At 35.9% G+C, this 22,941-nt stretch overlaps 1 protein-coding gene across 2 annotated transcripts in view; it reads left to right on the top strand.

Moving 5' to 3' along the window:
• The first annotated feature begins 2,226 nt into the window (after positions 1 to 2,226).
• The window catches only part of LOC123306744 (sodium/calcium exchanger 3), a 144,845-nt gene continuing 124,130 nt past the window's right edge, over positions 2,227 to 22,941 (top strand). For both annotated transcript variants that reach the window (XM_044888865.1, XM_044888864.1), the window contains exons 1-2: positions 2,227 to 2,464; positions 7,015 to 8,390. In XM_044888865.1, the coding sequence (XP_044744800.1) occupies positions 2,279 to 2,464; positions 7,015 to 8,390 (1,562 nt within the window). In that variant the 5' untranslated portion in view covers positions 2,227 to 2,278. The remainder of the gene's footprint in view (positions 2,465 to 7,014; positions 8,391 to 22,941) is intronic.

Here is a 22,941-nt window from a genome sequence, read left to right as displayed (position 1 = left end):
AAGTTTGTTGGCCTCTTCCTTTTATTCCCGAGTGACCGGAAACCCAGACTAAACAGACCTTTATATTTTTGCTTATTTCGATAAGATATCACTTCTTCATAAACTTTTTAGGGTTTTCACTCCCAATCTCTGAAACAAAATCAATTAAAAATGAAATCAACGATTTGCTCCTGCGTAAATTCTTGCACTAATTTGTCAGGAGCAAATTAACTAGAAAAAATTGTTGCCTGACAATGAACTGATATAGACTCCGAAACGTTACGAAGAATTATAATTTCAACGTTATTTATTTTGAGTTCATTGTCAGCCAACAATTTTTTCTAGTTAATTTGCTCCTGACAAATTAGTGCAAGAATTTACGCAGGAGCAAATCGTTGATTTCATTTTTAATTGATTTTGTTTCAGAGATTGGGAGTGAAAACCCTAAAAAGTTTATGAAGAGATGCAAAATCCTCCCAAAATAAATTTCAATCGATATCTGAAAGATATCACTTATATAATATATTATATATCATATTTCTGATTTTTAAGGTTCATTTTCACACATCTTTCGAATGCAATATTGCAACTACTCATCTCTAAGGCGCTTGGACAGCGGCCTAACGATTATGTGCATTTGGTGGCAGTCCCGAATACTCCCGCGCCAGTTACTGTTGTGGTTTTAGGACCATCTGTATACTATTTGATATTTATTTTGAGGATTTGAGTGATTGGTTACCTCTCCAAATGTTTTCTTGATTCTGATTTTGTTTATCATCTCATCAGTGGGAAGATTCGCTGATGGTATTTGGTCCTATTTCCCGTATATTCCCTGGAGATTCTTCGAATGACATATTAGATTAATCTGCTAATCTATCTATTACAAGATGAGGAGTTGTGAGATCTGTAATGATCTCAATAGAATAGACAAGGTCTCTTTAGTCTGGATTCCAGATCACTCTGGAATCAAAGGAAATGATGAGGCAGCCAACACACACCCGAGAAAGGAAGCACAAACGGCACTTGCTGGCCCAGAGCCTTTCTGTGGTAGAGGAAAATGCACCTATAGAAAAGTGTTTCTGGAGAAGGAAGAAACCAGAAGACAAACACTCTGGAGAAACCTCCCAGGAATGAATGATTCCAAAAAAATACTCCGGAATTAGAAGTATTTGCATCTGAGCAAGATTAACTTACGCCTCCTCATAGTGCATTAGAAAGCATATGATGAACATAGGCTTATCAGAAATTGACGAGTGTAAATTCTGTGGGGAAGAGAAGAAAACTTCTGTTCTCCTGGTTACAGAATGCCTCAACATTGCAAACCAGCGTAAGGAATGTCTTGGAAAAGAAAATTATAGGAAGAATGAGGACGTAGCCTCCTTGAAGCCCTCTCATCATATACTGGAGTTCCTTAGAACTCTGGAGCTGGAGAGCGAGCTGTAGAGCCAGTAGAGCACGCAGTTGTGAGAACAGCTCTGATGGGGCCACAATAGACCTTAAGGTAGCAGTGACATGTAACCATCTTACCAAACTATAAACTATCTTATATAATCTCCAGTGCCTTAGATGGGCACGTTTTATCATAGCTTCAGTGATGCAAACACTTTCTATCAACGGTTTTCCTGGTACTGTTCTGTTTTGCCTGCGCATGCATGCCAGTCTTCTGCCCCATAAGTGATTATTAGTATTGGTCTTAAAAAAAAATAACTTTTCAGCTAATCTCTTGCAAAAAGCAAATTTGCATCTGAAGAACTAATTTCCTGAAACTTTGGAGAATGTTTGTTAAAAAAAAGATGATCTTGGTTGCTCCTAACCCAACTCTTTCCAAGGAAAAGAGCCTGAAAGAGAAGGGATCACGCAACGCATCTGCATCTTCAATTCATTATGTGAATGTTATATGAAAACCTGGAAAAAGATCAGGACATAAGAAGTGGTGCATGTTTGGCCTCATCTTTCTGCACGAAATATTAATGTTTCCGATCAAGGGACCAACTCCTACATTTTTGCCGCATCTTCAGTAAACACCCTTACTGCGACTGCATTTACCTCACCCTTGTAGTGAAACCCTACAAAGTATTGAAGGGTATTGAATAACAGACAGTTTTCTCTCACGCACCTGTCGACTGAGCTCTCGTTTATATAGTTCACCCCCAAGGAGCAGCGTTTGCAACCGGCGCAAATCCCCAAGCCGAGGGGGTTTGCCGTTCCTGCTCCAGACGGAATTCAGTTTCGACCTGACCGCTCGTCCAGTGCGTGGCATGCGGAACCCTCTCCCTTCGCGCGACTCTCGGTGAACGCAATGACGGGAGGCACCAGCAACTCCACGATCCACTGCGAGGATGGGTTGCTGTTGCCTTGCTGGCGGCCCCTCGACGAGGTGCTACTTCTGGATAGGGTAGGGCGAGGGTTTGTTTACTTCTTCATCCTGGCCTATCTCTTCATCGGCGTGTCTATCATCTCCGATCGCTTCATGGCAGCTATCGAGGTTAGTAGTGAGGGGGGGTGGGGAAGGGGGATGTTTTTCTGGACCGACAGTTTGGGTTTTCTTAGGTTTGAAAAGTATGGCCAAAGCACTGATATGAGTCAGGGGTTTTTGAGGACTTGGAAGACTTCATAACCTGAGCGGTCACCCATTTAGATAATTAACTCGCTATTGCTTATTGCTGCTTGGTTCGCTGAAAAAAATTATTGTCCCAATACGTAGGTAGATTGAGTTGACAACAAGTGCTTGGTTTTAAAATAACGTTACCGAGGCTCGTGCAAAACTTGAGTGTATCTAGAGAAAATTTTCTCACTCTAACACACAATTTTTTTTGAAATTTCTCTTAAAAATATGAAGAATTCAATGAATCAATTATTTATGATGTAAATGAATAGTCCCAAGCGATGATTCCTCGTCAAAAAATAGTGTGGGTCTTTCATATAATATAATTTTTCTTGAGCTGACTCTGCAGATGCATCAATTTTTCCTTTTTTTCCTAGAAACCAGATGAATGACAGAAATTCAGCATACATTCTCTGGGAGCTAGAAGGCCAGTAAAATTTTTGGAGGTGTTCCCTTATAATTGTAAAGGGGTAGAAAAAGTCATCCCGAAAATTTATTCCGCAAAAAACTTTCTTCTTATTCATACTGTACTATTCAAAATAATCTGATAGCTTGTTTCATTTTGAACAAATGAAGGTTTTTTGTAATTTCTTACTTGAAGTAACGGTTTTTGAGAAAAAAATATCAACAGGTACGTGGTCTGAGACTTAAGTAGGGACTGCTGAAAAAAATTGTATGGAAGGCACACACAAGATTTTTGTCAAAAGGAATCATCTTTCAATTTCTTCACAACTATTCATTTACATCCTGTATGTATATCATGAACACACAGAAAGTTATAAATATTTAACAAAATAGAAATTCAAGGATGGAATACAAAAGACGTTATTTAGGTACTATAGCATTGTAGTGTCTTATGTAGGAATATTGAAAATGGGCTAAGTGGCCACTAAAAATATTGAAAAGTTTCTCAAGTTTCGATTCGATTGATCAAATATTCATAGATTACTCTATTTTCGATGGGAAAATGTGTAGGATGTTTTTCAAGTTTTCACATTTTACTTTGGAATGTTATTTTGAACTTCTGAATATTTTCTTGTAAATTAGTAATTACATTTACCTACGTTCCTCCTACCTACACCCTGTAGTGTGCACCATAACTATCTTTTTTACGCTTGGGAGATACATTTCGGTCATACTTCATGACAACATATAGGGTGAGTCTTTGACTCGTACAAATATTTTAACAGTAGATTCTTGAGGTCAAAAGAAACACTTTGTTTTTCATCATTTTTTCCTAATGGGCTCGGTTTAAAAGATATAGTCTGTTGAAAAACCATAACGAAATGTTATTTTTTGTTCTCACAAACAGTTTTATCGAATGAAATGAATTTCGGAATATAGTATCTCATTTATTTGATGAATCTATTTTTAACACAAGATACCACCCACGTTTTCCAGTTTTCTTATTACGACCATTACGTATCATAAAAATACCAAAAATTCAAAGAACCCAACTCTTGAAACTAAGTTGGACGCCATCTAATCAATATTTGTCATTTTTGTACATGAAAGTATTCTTCATATTTTGTCGTATAATGCGCCGTTTTTGAGTTTTTTGTGTTATTTGATGTTCAAAAATCAAAAAGTATCTGTGAAATTTGAAAAATTGGTTACTTTGGCTGAATACAACTCTGTTTGAAAGATCCACAGATGTGTATTGTCACAGATTTAGCTAGTTATTCTAAAGATAATTTTGTTTTTCCAGGGGTGGCACAGCTCATTATGAAAACTTAAAATGGCTATACATACCTTTTTATCAGGGCCAAAACGAAAAAAATGGCATGAGAAAAAAAGTGCTTCTTTGACCTCAAGAATCTTCTGTTAAAATCTCTGTACGTGTCAAAGACTCACCCTGTATACCTTCGAGCAAAAATTTATTATTATACAGGGTACAGAGAGTTATCATCAATGCCAATTGTAATTTAGATAATTTTTGCACTTCGCAATCAATCCTTCTCATCATCAGAGTTTTCCCTACACTCCATTAATGTTTTGCACAACTGATCCTGAATTAAATTTTGAACCAAAAATAGTTTTCGAATTAAGAAGATTATTACTGGGAATAATAAAATACTTATATCGAATAAGCAATGTGGAGGCATGTATATACTTATCATTCCGAAAGTTATTTGACAAACCTATATATCAGACAACACAGAAAATCGATGTTAGAACCATTATTGTAATTTTCAAGAAGGATATTGTAGTCTCATCTCTCCATTATAAGAGGGCAATTTATACATAATTTAATTGGTTATTTTTGGCACATTGTATTTGGAATGAAAATCGATTGTCCCGGAATATCAAGATCATTTATCAATATCATATATCATGCATTCAGATTCCACTACATCTACTCTAGATATTCCATTTATATTCCGAATGGATAATAGCCATTTTTGTTGTCTATCTGATTAATTAATGTTCACGACTCTCAGTGAAAAAAAATGGATATTTTTAACTGAAATATACAAACAGGTATATAATATAATGAATTCATTTCCTTCAAATCTATTGAGTTTTGTGAACAATCTTAAAAGTTGTAAATCTTTGATTTTTATCAAACTTATGATGAAAATAAAGTCGTGAATGCTTCTTCAGATATAATTAAGTCGTATTACACCTCCTCATTGAGTATTAAACTTAATGACTTCATTCAAAATATATTTCAGCCTCTCATCATACGTTCATTTTGAAACTCAACTCAAAATAAGGCCAAACCGTACTCAAGACTGAATAGCAAAAAGGCGTGCAAAAACAGGGAAATAACGAACCTCTATAAGAAATAGTTGGGATAAAGGAAAACCTACTAGGAAGGATAAATTGAACAATTAATGAAAAAACTGACTTGATACGAATGAAATTTACGTTTACGTCATAGCTGACAATGATTTGATATGTTCTTGATTACCAAACAATAATTTCAAAACTAACAATTCGACAAGCTATCACTCACCAACTAAATAATGCAACGAAAATTAATTAGATTTTGAATCATTGTTAGCAACGACTCCAACTTTAGTTGAAGTTTCCAATTATTTTATGCGTTTTAATACACGTTTGGAATAGAAGTTCTTCTGATTGAGTTTTTATTTGTTACTTTCCTACGACCTACGATTAACGAACATTGAAGGTTAGATTAGTTAGGTCCATCCAAAGTCATTCCAACACACTTGTTGTGATGATCATCAGTATCACCACACATACGAGGATATATTGAAAAATTCTTAGCCTACTGTAGAACCAAACAAAATTTCAATGTCAAAATATTTTAGTACTCAACATATTTTCCTCTTAATTGGATACATTTATTACAGCGAACCTGCAATGTCTCTAGACCTTTGAAAAAAATGTTGCTTCTTGCTCTGCAAACCAGACCTCCACAGCTTTCATTACCTCCTCGTTGGAAGAGGTTTTTCTCTTTAATTTTTTCCCATAGAGTGGTCAGTAATATCGAATAGTAATCTCCGGTTATTTTTCTACCCTTATCCAAAAAATCAATCATGATTACTCCATGGCAATCCCAAAAATCTGAAGCAAGAACTTTTCCAGCAAATTTTTGGACACGAAACTTCTTAGGTCTTGGAGAACCTGAGTGTCACCATTCCATCGATTGATGCTTTGTTTCTGGATCGTTGAAATATATCCAAGTCTCATCTATAGTAACAATTTGGTTTAAGAAGTCTACATCGTTTTAAAATAGAGCACAGATCGAACGCGATGCTTCTACCCTTGTACGATTTTGCGTGCATTCAAACATTTGGGGATCCATTTTGCAGCAATTTTTCTCATGTCAAAATTGAAGTGAACTATATGATGCACGCGTTCGAATGAAATATTCAGTGTTTCAGATATCCGTTTTAGCCCAATTCGACGGTCTGATAAAATCATTTCATGAACTGCATCGATATTTTCGGGGACTGACACAGAAACTGGCCTTCCCGATCTATCATCATCTTCAATGGAACATTTACCTCTTTTGAAGCTTGCAGTCCAATTTTTCACGGTCGCATACGAAAGACAATTGATCACCAAGGGTATTTAGCATATCTTCGTAAATCTGCTTACCTCTTAACCCTTTTAAATACAAGTACTTGAAGATGACTCGATACCCCAATTTTTCGATTTTCACAATATCGGTGGACATCTTCTATCTTTCAATTTATTGCGTAACTCTGGTTTACATTTTTGACCTCAAATTTCACACTGAAACTTCTAATGAGTTATTATTCGTTACTATGGTTACGCAATATTTTTTTTATGCATGGAACTGGTCTAGGCTAACTAGATATCAATACATCCTAGTAATTCCGGATAAATATTATAACGCTTTGTTGCGGAAAACTAGGTTTCATCGAAACTTTGAATCTTACACAGAAATTTTTTTTTATCAGAAATTCAAGTGGCTAACTTCTATAAATTTCCAGGTCATAACTTCCCAAGAACGAGAAGTGTCCGTCCGTAAACCGAATGGTGATACCCAAATCGTAGTCGTCCGTGTTTGGAACGAAACGGTGGCCAATTTGACCTTGATGGCACTTGGTTCCTCCGCGCCAGAAATCCTCCTCTCAATCATCGAAATCTGGGCCAAGAAATTCCAAGCTGGCGACTTAGGACCAAGCACCATAGTAGGCTCAGCCGCCTATAATCTACTAGTCATTATAGCCATATGTGTGAGTGTCATACCCAACGGTGAAGTAAGAAAGATCAAACATTTGGGAGTGTTCATCGTCACTGCCACTTGGTCAGTCTTTGCGTACGTCTGGTTGTACCTCATACTAGCCGTTTTCTCCCCTTCTGTTGTGGAAATATGGGAAGGGCTGTTGACTTTCTGCTTCTTTCCCGCGACGGTTCTAACAGCCTACATGGCCGACAGAAAGCTGTACAAGTACATCAAAAGAGACTATAGAATGAACAGAAGGGGCGTTATAGTACAAGCTGAGGGGGATAATCTGGAGCTGGCAAACCCTGATTTCTCAGGTCTAGATGGAGACCACGATGACTTGAAGCACGAGTATATCATAACCTTGAAAGAACTGAGACAACAGCATCCCCAAGCAGACTTGGGAGCCTTGGAAAGGATGGCCCATGAGATGGTGCTCAATAGAGGACCCAAATCAAGAGCTTTCTACAGAATTCAGGCAACGAGGAAGCTCATGGGCAGCGGTGATCTCCTTCGTAGAATCTCAGAGCGAGCTCAGAGCGACTTGAGCGAAGTAAAGGCGGAATTACAGAGAGAATCCGGAAACGCTGAGTACAACCCTACAGGTTGCAAAGTATTCTTCGAACCAGCCAAATACACAGTGTTGGAGAACTGCGGACAGTTCGAAGTCACTGTGGCGAGGGAGGGAGATCTGGACACAGCTGTTAGGGTGGAATACACGACAGAAGATGGTACAGCGACAGCCTACAGCGATTACATCCCAGCCAAAGGTTCCCTTCACTTCGAGCCTGGGGACAAGGAGAAACGGCTGACCCTGGAGGTGATTGATGACGATGTCTTCGAGGCTGATGAACATTTTTACGTGAGGCTATGTAGTGCGAAGCCTGCTGGTGCGTTGGGGTCTCCGAACCTGGCAACCGTGGTCATCCTGGACGATGACCATGGTGGGCTCTTTCGTTTCGACCAGCAGAACCACGAGTTGGTCGAGAGTGTTGGGACTTACGAATTGAAGGTGGTGAGGTGTTCTGGAGCCAGAGGCAGGGTGATCCTTCCCTATTGGACGGAGGATGGTACAGCTAAAGCCGGCAAGGATTACGAGAAGATCGAGGGACAGGTCATATTCGAGAACAACGAGTCAGAGTGAGTACCATATTTTGATCAGTTTCGACATAAAGAAGACTTTTTTGATGCAACTTGGCCGTAATGCAACTATACTGAAAAAAGAACCAAGTAATTGATCTTACGGATCGAGTATACAATGCTGTTTACCGTGTTCTCTAACGGTTAAAAAGGTTCAAAGAAGATATCTTCAAAAATACCAAATTCTTTCGAATTCTAAATTTATACTTGGACAAATAGAAATGAAACGAGAAATAAATTGCGTCTTGAATAACATTTACCTATTGAATTAATTAGAAAACTGATTCATTCTCAACATAAAAGGCCAGACTACAAATAAGTACAAAAGAATTTGAAAATATATGAAAATTTAAAACAAAGAAAAAACCTTTTTACGGAGTTATTTTTAATAGAAATTAGAGGAAGTATGGGACATATGCTATTGTCTTCGTCTGGGTTTCTATCTGGAGGGGATTGAATCGGATATCGTTTCATACTGGGTGGCGCCCTTTGTTATTGGATAGTAGTCAGAAGCGCTTGCCAGTATTGAATATAAGACCATCAATTTCAAACGTTCTCTATCGGAGAAGAAGCTATGTTGCTCTGACGAGGTCAAATGAGACCGAAACCATGGTCAACATCTGCTTTTCTTCGATGGAGCGTACTCCATTTATGGCCCTGACGATGGCAATTCAGATCGTAACACTTGTTGATATTCTTATCAGCAGGTGGTATGCATCATAATCAATCCTTATGATTGTTATTTTTAACTCCGCTTTTAGTTTCTTGAAATGGCATCATCTCTATGTCATAATCTCTCAGGTACCACTGGATATCCTCAGGATATCCATTTTATTAGCAATTAGGGATGACATATCCTTAGATTTGAAATCGACATCTATGAGATTTCCTTCTAGGATTTGAAAAAGGATATCTCCCAACAAGTTAAGTCGTTTAAGGACTACTTTGTTCACTTTTGTGTGAACTTCATCAACATTTTTTTTTTGGTGAATGAAGATGTATTTAAATCATTCAATATAATGAAACTGTTGTTTAGTGTTTGAAAAACACTTCTGGAATGTGCTGTTAATCACGTCGCGAAGATCTATGGGTTATTTTTCCAACATCTGACAAATTATTGACAATTTCATGAATCGAAGAAGAGGTTTTGAAAATATTCTCTATGATATATGCTCTACATTTCTCTGTAGACTTTTTCTGATTCCGGTCAAAATCGAGCAATCACAAGTCAATATTATTTATTATCAAAATATCAAAAGTTTTAATTTGATTTTCCTCTTCATTTTCAACAATTTTTGAGATGGAAAACATAACGAAGTTGTTTAAACATTGTCTTAACGACCCAAAGAGCTTGCTGAGGCTTGATAGGGTTGTAATAGCTTCCAGCATTACAAGCTCCATTTTGTTCTTGGGGACTGCTATTGGATTGGGAGCTACATATTTTGGAGATCAAGACGTTCTGTTTGGATACTCAAAGAAGAAGAGAAGTGAAGAGGAAAAATATTTCTGATGATATAAATATATACTGTCTGTACTCTATTTATTTTTAAGCTCTAACAAGATTTATATCTAATGAGTTGTTTTTTGGAGCTTTATGAGGTTAGTTGCAATTTTTTCATATTCTAATAGAAACGGGAAACACATATAGTCAAGGAATAAGAATCAGGACAATAATTTTATTCAAATTTCAGCGTCAGAAGTTATGCAATATTTTATGTATATACGTACATTAACAAGCATAATAAGCAAACATTCCTTATTCCGAAAAAAGTCGAATTGACTGACGTTTCTACAGGATTCTGCAACAATAGGCGCTTTTTTGTTGGTAGAGCAGCATTCCATATCTCGATTCAGGAAATAAATGTAGGCATCTCTAATGAAACCTGATTAAAGCGTGTCATGAATAATTGAGGGTTACACGTAAGATGTCTAAAACACAGTTTTAGACATCTTAGTTACACGGGATGTTCTGTGACTTTTCAAATGGCCACTCATGAAGGATGTGCAAGCTATCTCTGGCCAAATTCAACAGAGGTATTCTACATTCAATTTTCAACAAAAAAGTTATTGTGAAGTACAGTCTGAATATTTTCCGTTCTAAGGTTGATATTTTGTATCGTTTCACAATTTTTTCACTCAAAACAAGCACTTTTGGGGGGTATCACCCTTATTGAGGATTGTGATTTTTCCGATAGCTTGCTACTTTTTTATGAAATTAAAATTTTTTTGATTTCGAAGTGCCTTCATATAAGTACATACTTCAGTTGTACAAAATCCACTATAACTCTAACAACAGAAGCCTTCTCACGAAATAAATCATGAATTATAATTCTTCAACTTTCCATAATCATCATTTAACTACTTTTACATCATATCATAAATCTAGGACAGGAGAATATTGAATAATTTCTCCACTTTGCGACTATGCTCATCGTGAAGGAACCATTCTATACTTCCCCAAGATTTTATGAGAAATTCCTAACCTCCCCATCTTTATGGAAATATTTCTCTCATTATCCGCATATTGAAAAGGGAATTTGGGGACTATTAAATTTATTATATTTGGAACCTGAAACTGGTGGATGTTAGAGCTTCGAAACTTGAGATTGTAGGACGTTTTACCTATGGGGAAATTTGATAAATTCTCTTCTAATAAGACCTTAACATCACTTATGTCATTCATATTCAAAGACTCATCGAACACTGAGATAAATAATCTTCACAGGGATTTTTAATAGTTGATATTTTGAAACATTTCGAAAAGCATAACGAATACAAGGATTTTTCTGGAAATTTATTGGTAGCTTCAATTAGTTGTTTTTCTAATTGGAGGAAAAGGGTGTTTTCCTATTGGCTTTGAACATACATATTCGTTATTTCAAAGCAATATCTTTGGATTAACTCCAACCAATTGCATTCTGACCAAACTTCCTAACGTTATGTAGTCATTGTCGATATTCTCACTCAGTTTCAAACTTCAAACTTTCGAATTTATGTGATATGAGCCAAATGGGAATATCGGGTTGTGGATCATGTTTTTTGGCACTGTTATTTCAGTCCACTATTATCTTATCACTTTATCACTGCTTCATGTATGTAGTAGTGGCCGAATGCTATTAGAAAGTTAGTTACATTGAAATTCTCATGAGAATAGTTCGGGAAATTGAAATCAGCTCTGGAATATTCATCGTGGGTCAGTAGATAATAATGCAGGTTTCCCCACCTTGTGAACTTTATCCCATATGACAAAGTTTTCACAGAATCAATTAGGCAGTTAACAATAATATTATAGTTCGAAAAAAAAATGAATTAAACACAACCAATCATAGCTATGAGGCGAGAACTTTCGATGAGTGAAAAAAAGAATATATAACTTTTAGTGTACAGGGTGGGCAAAATTCGTTGTCTACTGAGGGCATCTCGAGACTTATAGCAGCTAGAAGAAAACGGATGACACATTCTCGAGCTCTTTTTTCCTTACTATTCCAAATCTGAAAACAGATCCAGCCTAACGGTCATAGATTTTGAGTTATGAACGAAAATTGAGAAATTGTCATTTTCAATGAAGCTTAAAAACTCACTTATTTGAACTCGTATTCGAAATTCCACATTCTACAGGCACTTTTTTATGAAGAATTCGAATATGATATTAAGAAATTTTTCGATCCAGTCATTTTCGAGATACGACAGGGATTTCTGATTTTTCAAATGTAATAAATAAGCGAGCTATTCAGCTTCATTGAAAGTGACAATTTCTCAATTTTCGTTCATAACTCAAAATCTATGAACGTTAGGCTGATTCTGTTTTCAGTTTTGCATTAGTCAAGAAAAAAGAGCTCGAGAATATGTCGTCCGTTTTCTTCTAGCTGCTATAGTTCTCGAGATGCCCTCAGTAGACAACGAATTTTGCCCACCCAGTACATGGAACTATCATAAGCATAACGTATACAATATAAAATTCAATTGAGTTATTTTCGTATTCCTTCCTAATATTATTGTTGTTCAAATCGTGGGATCGGAATGGGTTAGGAATAAGACACTATTTCATTCCTTTGAGCGACGTTTCGCAACTAATTTGTTGCTTCTTCAAGCTCTCGGAAGCAGCTAATGTCCTGTCAACTCCTCTATACAGACTCATAAAATTTACAATTCAACAGATATCGGTAATCAATTTAATATTTTGAAAGGTTAACTGATGTAAACAAGCAAATCGTTTTGTTTTTTGTATGTTCGCACCGATTTGCTTGTTTACATCAGTTAACCTTTCAAAATATTAAATTGATTGATTACCGATATCTGTTGAATTGTAAATTTTATGAGTCTGTATAGAGGAGTTGACAGGACATTAGCTGCTTCCGAGAGCTTGAAGAAGCAACAAATTAGTTGCGAAACGTCGCTCAAAGGTATGAAATAGTGTCTTATTCCTAACCCATTCCGATCCCACGATTTGAACAACAACAATATAAAATTTATACATATTTTATATGAATAGTTCAAGTCTGACAAACTTTATATTGTTGTTAGATTTTCATTTCTTGGGTCGGTATACCCTCTAAAAAATAGAAACGCTACTGTGTTGCATATTTCTCAATAATTTCTGAATGCTTTTGGCCAAGAACTTGGTACATGGAATATTTTATGCATGTCATAAACAGCGATTAGGCCCCCTCGTCTAGGGCTTCGTGTTTTTATTTCGACGTCGCGAGTGCTAAACGCTTCCTTTATGACCTAAATACATAAATAACTATTTACGACTATGCCGAAGGTTTATCATTTTCTTCATTTTAAAATAAATGGCATATTTTTTTCAGCTCAATGAACTTGAGGAAAGAATTTTATCGCCTGAAAGTAAAGAGCATCGATTAGGGATGTGAATGTCCTGCAATTAAATATAGATGTATAAAAATGATACCTGGAAAAAATCGATCTTTTTTTAACATCGAAGTATCGTAAAGTCGATGTTTTTTCAGGTGTAAAATAAAATCCAATTTGTTTAATATTCATCCTTACGTTTTACAATATAATCACATTTTTCAAGAAATGGAAGCAGTAAAATTAATTAATAATTAATTGGTCATTGAATTTAACAATAATACCTACAGAGTTTGTCAGGATTTTCTCATAGTTTGGAATTGAGAGACTTGAATCCTATTTAACGAATATGTGAGAATAATATATGTTGTAAAAGGTAAATGTTACTTCGGGAGTGCCACAGGGTTCCCATCTGGGTCCTCTTTTTTTCGCTATTTACAGTACCTCGACGATATTTTTGGATGCTTTTTGAACAGACGTTATGAGCTGTAGGAAAATGATCTCAAGTTGTACAAAGTATATACTACAGACGTATCTACTCACATGAAGGCATTTTGAGCTTTCAAAAGGACCTTGATCGTTTATCCAACTGCTGTTCTTGTAGATATTTCTTCCTGAACGTTGAAAAAAATGTTAGAAACTTCTGGGTCATTTATGGTGGAACATTGTTTAGAAATCTATGGATCCATCCATGGTAAGCTTCGATGTTATACGAAACCTTTGTAGGTCATCGATATTTTCGGAAAAGCTGACCAATGAGGACTATAATATATTTATTCCACGTGAACCAGTTTCGTCCCAGAAAGTGAGGTTCTCCGATGACTCCAATCGAACTCAGTTGTAGGGTTTTACTTAATACAGGCTTAATTTGTGGATCAATAAAGCGTGGGTGACGAGCATTCGGTTCAGTTACAGCTGTCTGATGTTTTCCGTATCAATTTTAAACGGTACAGCGATCGTCTGGATTCGAAAGAACCGCTGTTGAAATCGTAATTAACAGTTAATTTTCTTCCATGGAAATGGCATGATTGTATCGGATTGTTTCGAAGCTACGCTGTTGAAGTGGGCGTTTAACTGGAGCTAGGCTTGCATGAAACGTTAATGACGACAATGCATTGGATATCTTCGGAGGTTTATAGCCTTCAACGGCTAGAATTTATGAATTTTGTAGTACCTAATGGAAGCGTATCTGGAGATTACAATCTACGCGAGTTGGATAATTCTCTTCAAAACGGTCTCACATGTACATACGATGGCTGTATTTTTCCCTAATAGAGTCAAACGAGGCTTATTTGGAGAAAACATTTATTCATAGTAATCTCCTTTATTGTCCCTTCTTACCAACAGAAGTATACATGTGGTTGTGGACAGTATCAGATTTGTCACCCAGGCTTCTCCTCATCCATATAAATGATGAACTGCACCTTTGGTCAGAGACGTCAGGGTTGACCCAGGGGTCCGCATATGATTCATAACTTCGTTTCTCTCCAAGCTATCATCGTCTTGTTTTTTTTTTTTTTAATAGTCCTGTAAATGAGGATATCCTTTCATATACATATACATACATACAACAGGGTGGTCAGTGACCTTTCGAATCGATTATCTCTCAATAACAATAACCGTAGATGGAATTGTGATACAGATTCTGAAAAGGCAACTCTTCTAGTAATAAATTCTGAAAATTTTATGGAGCTCGATGCAGCCGTTCGGTCTTGACGATAAATTAATTGATTCATTCCATCTTTTTGGAAAATTTTCGATAGTCACCTTTAGAGTAGTTTTTCTCTCAATAAACTAACCGTAGATAGAAATGTGATACATATTCTGAGAGAGCATTTCCTCTAGTTAGAAATCTGAAGATTTTATGGAGCTCGATGGAAGGTGAAAGTATCATTATCGTTTGCTGATCATACTTCGTTTTATCTCTTATGATGAAGAATATCTTCAATATCAATATTATGCGAAGGTCTATGTGGAAGTAAAATAATTACTAGTATGAAAGAGCATCGCTTCACTTCTTTATAGCTCTGAATTGAACGTTATGAGTAGGTATGGAATATTCTGATATTTCACCGGTAGAGTCATTCGGGGTAACTGAGCGCAGAGGGTAAGTGTGCGCAGTGCGTATATCCTCGACTATGCAATGTATGAAAGGGGGGTTCATTTGGGTGAAGCAAGGGCGCAGAATCGCCAAATTAGTTTTTCATAGGAGTGCGCCGTTCGACGTTTCGTTAACTTTTTATTTGCAATCAATCAAATTCACTAGTTTTCTTGTTAATTTTTAGCATCTCTGCAAATTCTGCCAGGTCCAAGTTCCGAGTCCGACAGTGTTCAACAATATTTTATTCGATCATGCGCATATTAATCTAAATATATAATACAAAATTTTAGGTTCTCTTAGCTGCTCAACTCTATAAGAACGTCAATTACAATTTTGACTTTCTGGGGAAAGTGTGCGCGGGTAAGTGTGCGCATAGATTCATTATATGGGCATTAGTTCAGTGAGGAATAAATTATGACATTGTTGATTTTCTTGGTTAAGACTCGATCAATATTGTCCTATTTGTTCAGAAAAATATGAAGAGCCACCAACAGAGGAATGTATCAAGTGTTGTGTTCACCATGAATGGTGGCACGAACAATAATGCAGTGCTTGTAAAAAGGTGCTTCTGTATTTACAATAAACATCATTTCTCTAATATTATAACATTTTGATGACATTATTTTGTAATTTGTTTTGATTGTGTCGTTCACTAAGCACTGCGTTCACTTACCCCGTGAGGGTGCGCACACTTACCCGCAATACGGGGCATGTGAACGCACTCCGACTTTCACCATTAAATTTCTTTTTGCGGAAAGAAAACGTTTTTGTTTGTTTGCTTTTTGATGTTTTTTTATAGATTTGAAAATTCTCTATCTTATGAATATGTTTTAATTTTCCTAACTTCAACATTTGAAACAAGGTATGGCTTGAAAGGCAAAAGTGCGCATAGTTGCCCCGAATGACCTAATGAGTGATTTAAAAATTGAATTCTTTTTCGATAGAAGGTAGAACATATCAGAGTAAATCTTTTCAGCAAAAATTGCCCCCATTCAAAGCTATTGTAGGTAATAACTATAGTGTGAAGTTTCATTGTTCTGTTTTCTATATAGGTACAGTTTAAAAATGAAGTGGCTTTTATAAAAACCATATATTCCTCTTGCCCCAAAAATGTCGAATTATACTACATTATATGCCTAGTGAATGAAGAAAACAGAGCCTACAATGAGCAGGTTGCTGCCTTCCTGATGAACTTCAGAAAGTGTCTTTTAATTGGAGGCCCCTCCAAACAAATGTTTGTTCTGCTTCCCAATTCGGAGATACCATCAAATTCCGAACTGAACTGCATTCTAATTCATCTGCAGATGTTCCTATTAAGCCGGCAGTCCCCAATTTACATATATTTCCATATTCGGAAAACTCGAAATAAAGGACCAAGGACCCCAACCGTTCCTGTATCGTTGATCCCCTGAAAAATTGCTCCTTATTTATGGGTCCTCCTTTCAGCGCCCGTTTCATTTCTAACGAATTCCATGAAATACGACGTTTGTTCTGCTTTCTGATGGTTTTGGTGTGCTTTTTATGAAATATATTCATTCCTTTTCTGAAGATGCTGCTTGAGAAAGGGAAAACGAGAAAATGTGGAAAGTGAACATCGATTTGGAGACAACTAGGGGAACTTGCCTTCTTTTCCTCAAACGCGAACTTCCCCACTTCGAGGAAATATTATGTCAACATAATCTCATATTAATGATACGAGATTCCTATAAGGAAGGCTGCAAAGATTGCTCTTGCATCATTCAACATTCTGTGAGTGTTTGAAAATACATAGATGTCTTCTAAATTTATTTAAAAAAAAATATTATCACGGAAAACCTTCAATAGAATCAACATTTTTTTTGTCAGATTTCATATTGAATTTTATAGTGTATTTATAATAAAACGATCGGAATAGAATATCAAAACATAAATATTCGTTATATAAAGAGAGTATTTGAAGATAAGGCTTTTTTTTCAAAATGAAGCGTTTCACCAAAAATCACCTATTCAAAACGTTTAAAATGACAAAGTTGAAATAAAAATTGAAAATGATTACTGAAAAAGATCCTAATACGACCCTAGACCGTTTGTTAGCTGAATTATCGCAAAGCAGTGGGAAAAACTTATCTCCTGATTCGACCCTGTGTTTTCGTTTAGGATATTGGCTCGTTCGATATTTACGTGGTAATGAAAATGGAAACTTGGGATTGCCGAATTGTGGTCATTATTTTTTAGTAACTTACACGATTTTATGAAATGGCTCATTTCGATACCAACTGACAGAAAAGACTTAGGACACAAGTGTGGAAAATAAAATAATTCTTCAAAATCTCACCAATAAAATTTGTCTAAATTCTTCACGAATTTTTTCACAATGGGTATCACAATCTTCTTGTTCGAACATTCCAACAATCGTCGTAAAAATGGGATAAAATGGGGAAACATCATAACACTTTTTCAACATAACTAACATAGGCACTTTCAAGAAACTGCCTCGATTTTCTACATTTTTTTTCACCCTAAATTGCACAATACGACAGTTATGATATTCTCAAAAGTGACCTGATGCATCTAATCCAACGAACTTTGTACTGAACCATTCATTGTCCAGCCATATGTTTTGTTTCGTTTTTGCCATGCCGGAGTCATCTTCCACAGTCCCGTACTTGAAATTCAAGGAAATTTTGTCGAACTTCTAGGGGTTGTATCTCAGCCATCTTGGATATTTTATACAGGGTGATTCATAACTATTGGGACATAGGCTAAAGGGTAGATTGACCAAATATACCTCAATAAAATATAGCTGTGGAAAAAGATAGAGGGCCTTAAAGTTTAATTTTTTTTTCGTTTTTTGCTAATAATTTCACTGTATATTTTTTCATCCGTTTTTAAGAAAAACACAATTGAACAGTTCAGAGCATCAGGAGGGGATTTGAAGTAACGATTTATTTATTTTATTCATTTATTTCAACGATAAAGCCTAATTAAAAACAATGTAACATGAAAAGAATAAACTTAAATTAAATGTTCTACATGTCCTCCTCCGACTTCTATGCCTTTTCTAATTCTTTTAATAAAGGACCTTCGAACTTCGAAGAAAGTATTATTCTGTCCCCTTATAAAAAATTCAACTTTAACGCCCTCTATATTTTTCCACAGCAATATTTTATTGAGGTATATTTGGTCCTATCGCCATATTTTGGTCCTAACAATCTGCCCTTAGCCTATGTCCCAATAGTTATGAATCACCCTGTATGTGTAGACAATTTTTGGTTAAACGACTTATTTTGATGAGTTCTACATTCTGTCAAAAAAAAGCCTCACCTTTGAAAACACCTTGTATATAGGGTTATTTTGTAGTCTTAATTACAGCCTTTGCTGAAATAAATAGACTACACTTATTCTTATCGACGAATTTAATAAATTTCGAGGGAGGATCATCTTTTACACGTATTAACACCATATGGGAAATTTCCTCTATTTACCCTCACTTACAAATCAGTGATCAACTTCACTAGAAACACAAAAAGCAACATCATATTTCATTCAATAATAGTAGGTATACAAAATAATTAGACGTTTGAAAAAATGAAGAAGATACTCTTCTTCATACATGATTCATTGTTTATATTTATAAAAATAAAAGCTCTGGCCGACCGAAGTTTGAGAGATGCTTTGTCCCTAAGACTCCCCCCCATACAACATCGCTACTCCTGATGATTAAAATTTTCTACCGCAAATAGTGAACCCATGTAAATGACCCAAAAATTTAATTATTCTCCCCTTATGGTCGTCATTATCAGTAGGCGTTATGGACTGATATTATTTCGTCCCAGCAGATAAACAGCCGAGCAGAAGATTAACATTTTCATATCCAATTTTGGCAGCCTAATAGGCTATCTTTACTCACGGTGGGAATCGATTTCGCAGTATATTTCCGCAATAAACAGCTTTTATTGCTCTCACTCGTGCCCTCATACCATACCGTCCATACGGTATATAACGTTCCCTCTGCGGTTTTCTGGACTAATATGGACATTATTTACTTTAACTGCGACTTTGCATTCGCAGGAAGAAAATTAATTTTGGTTAAGTGATTAAACGACCAGGTACTGTTATGCATTACGAAAAACGGATGTTAGGTTGTATGTGAAGATAAAACTACATCGAGGTAACAAATTGTACAAAATTCTGGTGGTACACCAGATGCAGAAATCAATGGGAAATCATCAAAATTGAATTAATGAGGCGATACGCAGTGGAAATTCATAATTAGGGTTAAGGATTAAATTACTAATATCTAACGATGAGTTTTCCATCGGTATATCTACTTGTTTCCCTATCACAATAGCTCCTTCAGGTGGCTTAAGGTAGTGTTATCTACAATAATTCTAATCTCGCATTCGCCAATTTGTTACTCGTGAACAGTGTGGACAAATTTTCATCAACCCCAGTAAGACTCACTCAGTTGTGCAAACCAGCGGTGATATAACAAAATTTCATTGTAGGTGGTCGATTTGTGTGAGTGTAATGATAGAAAAATACGCAATAAGTCACCAGCTTCATTTTTGTATATAGGGTGTGAATGAAGAGAAAATTGGAGTGGTGGTTCATTGTAAGAAAAAGTGTGAGTCTTTCAAAAATTTTTTTCTTTTGGTCAGCCTATTTATAGATACAACACCAGAACTCAGAAAATTTCACAAATACAAAGAGAAAATTTCAGAAAATTACAAATTATTTCACATTTTTTTTCTAGTTCAAGTGAAAGGCTGAAACCATCATAAGAAACTATATTTAAATCAAAAGTGCTTTCTTAACCTCGTGAAAATTATACAAGAGAATACAAAAGATATATTTTCATGAAATTCATTTTAAGCCTGTTATCTTGGATGACGAGAAAATCAATCATTTTTCGAGTTTTTCGGTTATAACGGCGGTAGCTAGTTATTTCGGCCAGATGATAATGCTCTATAGGAAGAGGGACGCAAAAATTGTAGGCTATTTTTGCGGGGAATATATGCACAATTCGTAGTTCAATCAAAGTTCTTGGATTATACCGAATTTCTATGGAAATTTCCCACTTTTAGTTTGAGTTTTACGCCGATGATAAATAAAATTTTATGACTTTATTATATGAACCTATGAAAACTCCACAGGAACTAATAGGCAATTCCTCTTTATGACGAAATTGTTATCTGAAAATTCAATGCCCCAGAACTATAGTGAAAAAGTTTTATGGCTTCACTGAAGAGGAGGACACTCATATGAAATTTTTTCCGATAAACCGATCAAGAGATCTGATGCCCAATACCAAAAACCAACCTGAATCACTAGCAGCTTGTAAGAACACACTCTGGAGCCAGAAATATATAGATAGATTTTCAGTTGCTGAGAACCCCTAGACTTTTTCCATTAAAGCGAGGGTTCCCAACCTTTTCTTGGCCAAAGACCTCTTTTATATTATTTTTGTGAGCAGGGACCATATGTAATAAATCTGAAAATTTTATGGAGCTTGATGCAGCCGTTCGGTCTTGACGATTATTTAATTGATTCCATATTTTTGGAAATTTTTCGATAGTCACTTTTCGAGTCGATGTGATACATATTCTGAAAGAGCAACTCTTCTAGTAATAAATTTGAAAATTTCATGGAGCTCGATGCAAAGGTTTGCTCTACGCGATTACTTAATTGATTCCATCTTTTTGTAAATTTTTCGATAGTCACTTTTGAGTTGATTATCTCTCAATAACAATAAACGTAAATGGAATTGTGATACAAACTCTGAAAGAGCAACTCTTCTAGTAATAAATCTGAAAATTTTATGGAGCTCGATGCAGCCGTTCGGTCTTGACGATTATTTAATTGATTTCATATTTTTGGAAATTTTTACGTATAATCACAATTGAAGTTTGCAAATAAAAGCTCGAAGGTTATCTTCAAAAATGAATATCTTTGCGACGTTCTTTAATTTTTCAGCAAGTTTGTATTGACTGTACTACTGATTCTATTCACTAACGCCATCTATTAAACTCTTTGGTCTGAGAGCAGCGGTTAAATCAAATAAAAAACTGTAAATCATTCGCGAACTTCGAAGTTCCATGTGCTAAGTTCACGGACCATATTTTGGCTTCTGCGGACCACTGGTGGTCCAAGGACAACTTGTTGGGTGCCACTGCATAAATGGGATGAAAATCCAAAAGTTTGGATACTTTCTTTTGAATTTCAAGGGTTCATCATTATTTTTTTAGCTTTTATTTTGGAGAGGACCACCGTTTAGTGTTTAATTTGCATCGTTCGTTGCACAAAAACACGCTCATTACGAAAAATACTGCTTTTCCCAACTGGTTGCACAAATAACTATTGGAACCATAGATTAATCTATGATTGGAACTATTGCCCTGTTTTTATAATATGCAATCAATGCGCACCAGTTTAACCAATGGAATTTTCTTTATGAGCGTATTCTATTGGTAAAACTAGCGTCAGATCTTTTGTGATGATGATTGTAGTAGCATCAAAATATGCATTAAGCCTACATATTTACCATCTATTACGACCCAAGCCGACCCTGACTCGGTGTAAAAAATTCTCATACCCGCCATTATACCCCCGGAATACATTTTCATCGCGTTTTGATCCCCGAAACTCCCTTTGAGTATATTCAAACATTTTCCATCGATTCCTGAAAGACGAAACAAAGTTTAGTGGCCGCAGAAAAGGCAGACCGAAGTACATTGTAAATCAAAGCGATAAGATGAGCTTGCAACCTTTCAGATGTCTCCAGTTTTATCGAAAAAACTTTTCACGACATCCGTTTCCTCGCCACAACGTTCCTCTACGGTCGAACCGCACAGTTGAAGATTTTAATGCAGCGATTAAAAGTTATTCCACCAGACATTTTAGGATTCGAAAGTTCGGTCAAGTTTTTGTGTTTATTTTGTTGTGATGTTGCTATCATGAATGCAGGAGAGAATTTCCAGGGCTGTATTTCGGCTGTTGAAGGCCTTACCTTCTCTGCAAACATCTGGGAACTATATTCTGGGGGCCCCATGGTCAACACAACGATCGAGTAAAACATAACCGAGCGCGAAGTCAAGTTTCCAATTTTGAGCTTATGTCATCAAGTGAGGCAGAACTCTCTTTGATATACTACTCTGGAGGAATCTTCCAGGAATAGATCATTCAAAAGTTCCTTAGGGATTTTGAAACTCCAAGATCAAAGAAGTATTTGGATCTCGGTTAGAATAACTTGAGCCTCTTTACTGGATTCCTCCTAGAACATTGTCGCCTTATAGGGCTAATTTCAGCAAACGGTGATAACTTCGCTTAACTTAAACTCAGATTAAAATTCAAACAAACTGTTTTTAACATTGACACTTGTTCTGTCAATGAAGGGAAGTAGGGAGAGTAGATAAACCACACAACACTCCATTTTAACTGAAATTAATAATATAGAATATAATCTCGGATTATATTATTAGTGAAATTGGCTCTTAGGAATCATATTATGAGATTGGGATTATCAGAATTTCAATAATAAAGAAATAATGAAATTTTTTCTAACAAGGAATCACCCCTTAAATTTGTTCCCAACAATTCATTTACCTCCTGTATTGTATACACATATAATGTAATATTTAATTATTATTGACATTGGTG

Source organism: Coccinella septempunctata, chromosome 2, assembly GCF_907165205.1.
Source record: "Coccinella septempunctata chromosome 2, icCocSept1.1, whole genome shotgun sequence".
Lineage (NCBI taxonomy): Eukaryota > Metazoa > Arthropoda > Insecta > Coleoptera > Coccinellidae > Coccinella > Coccinella septempunctata.
This window is presented reverse-complemented; position numbering and strand designations above follow the sequence as displayed.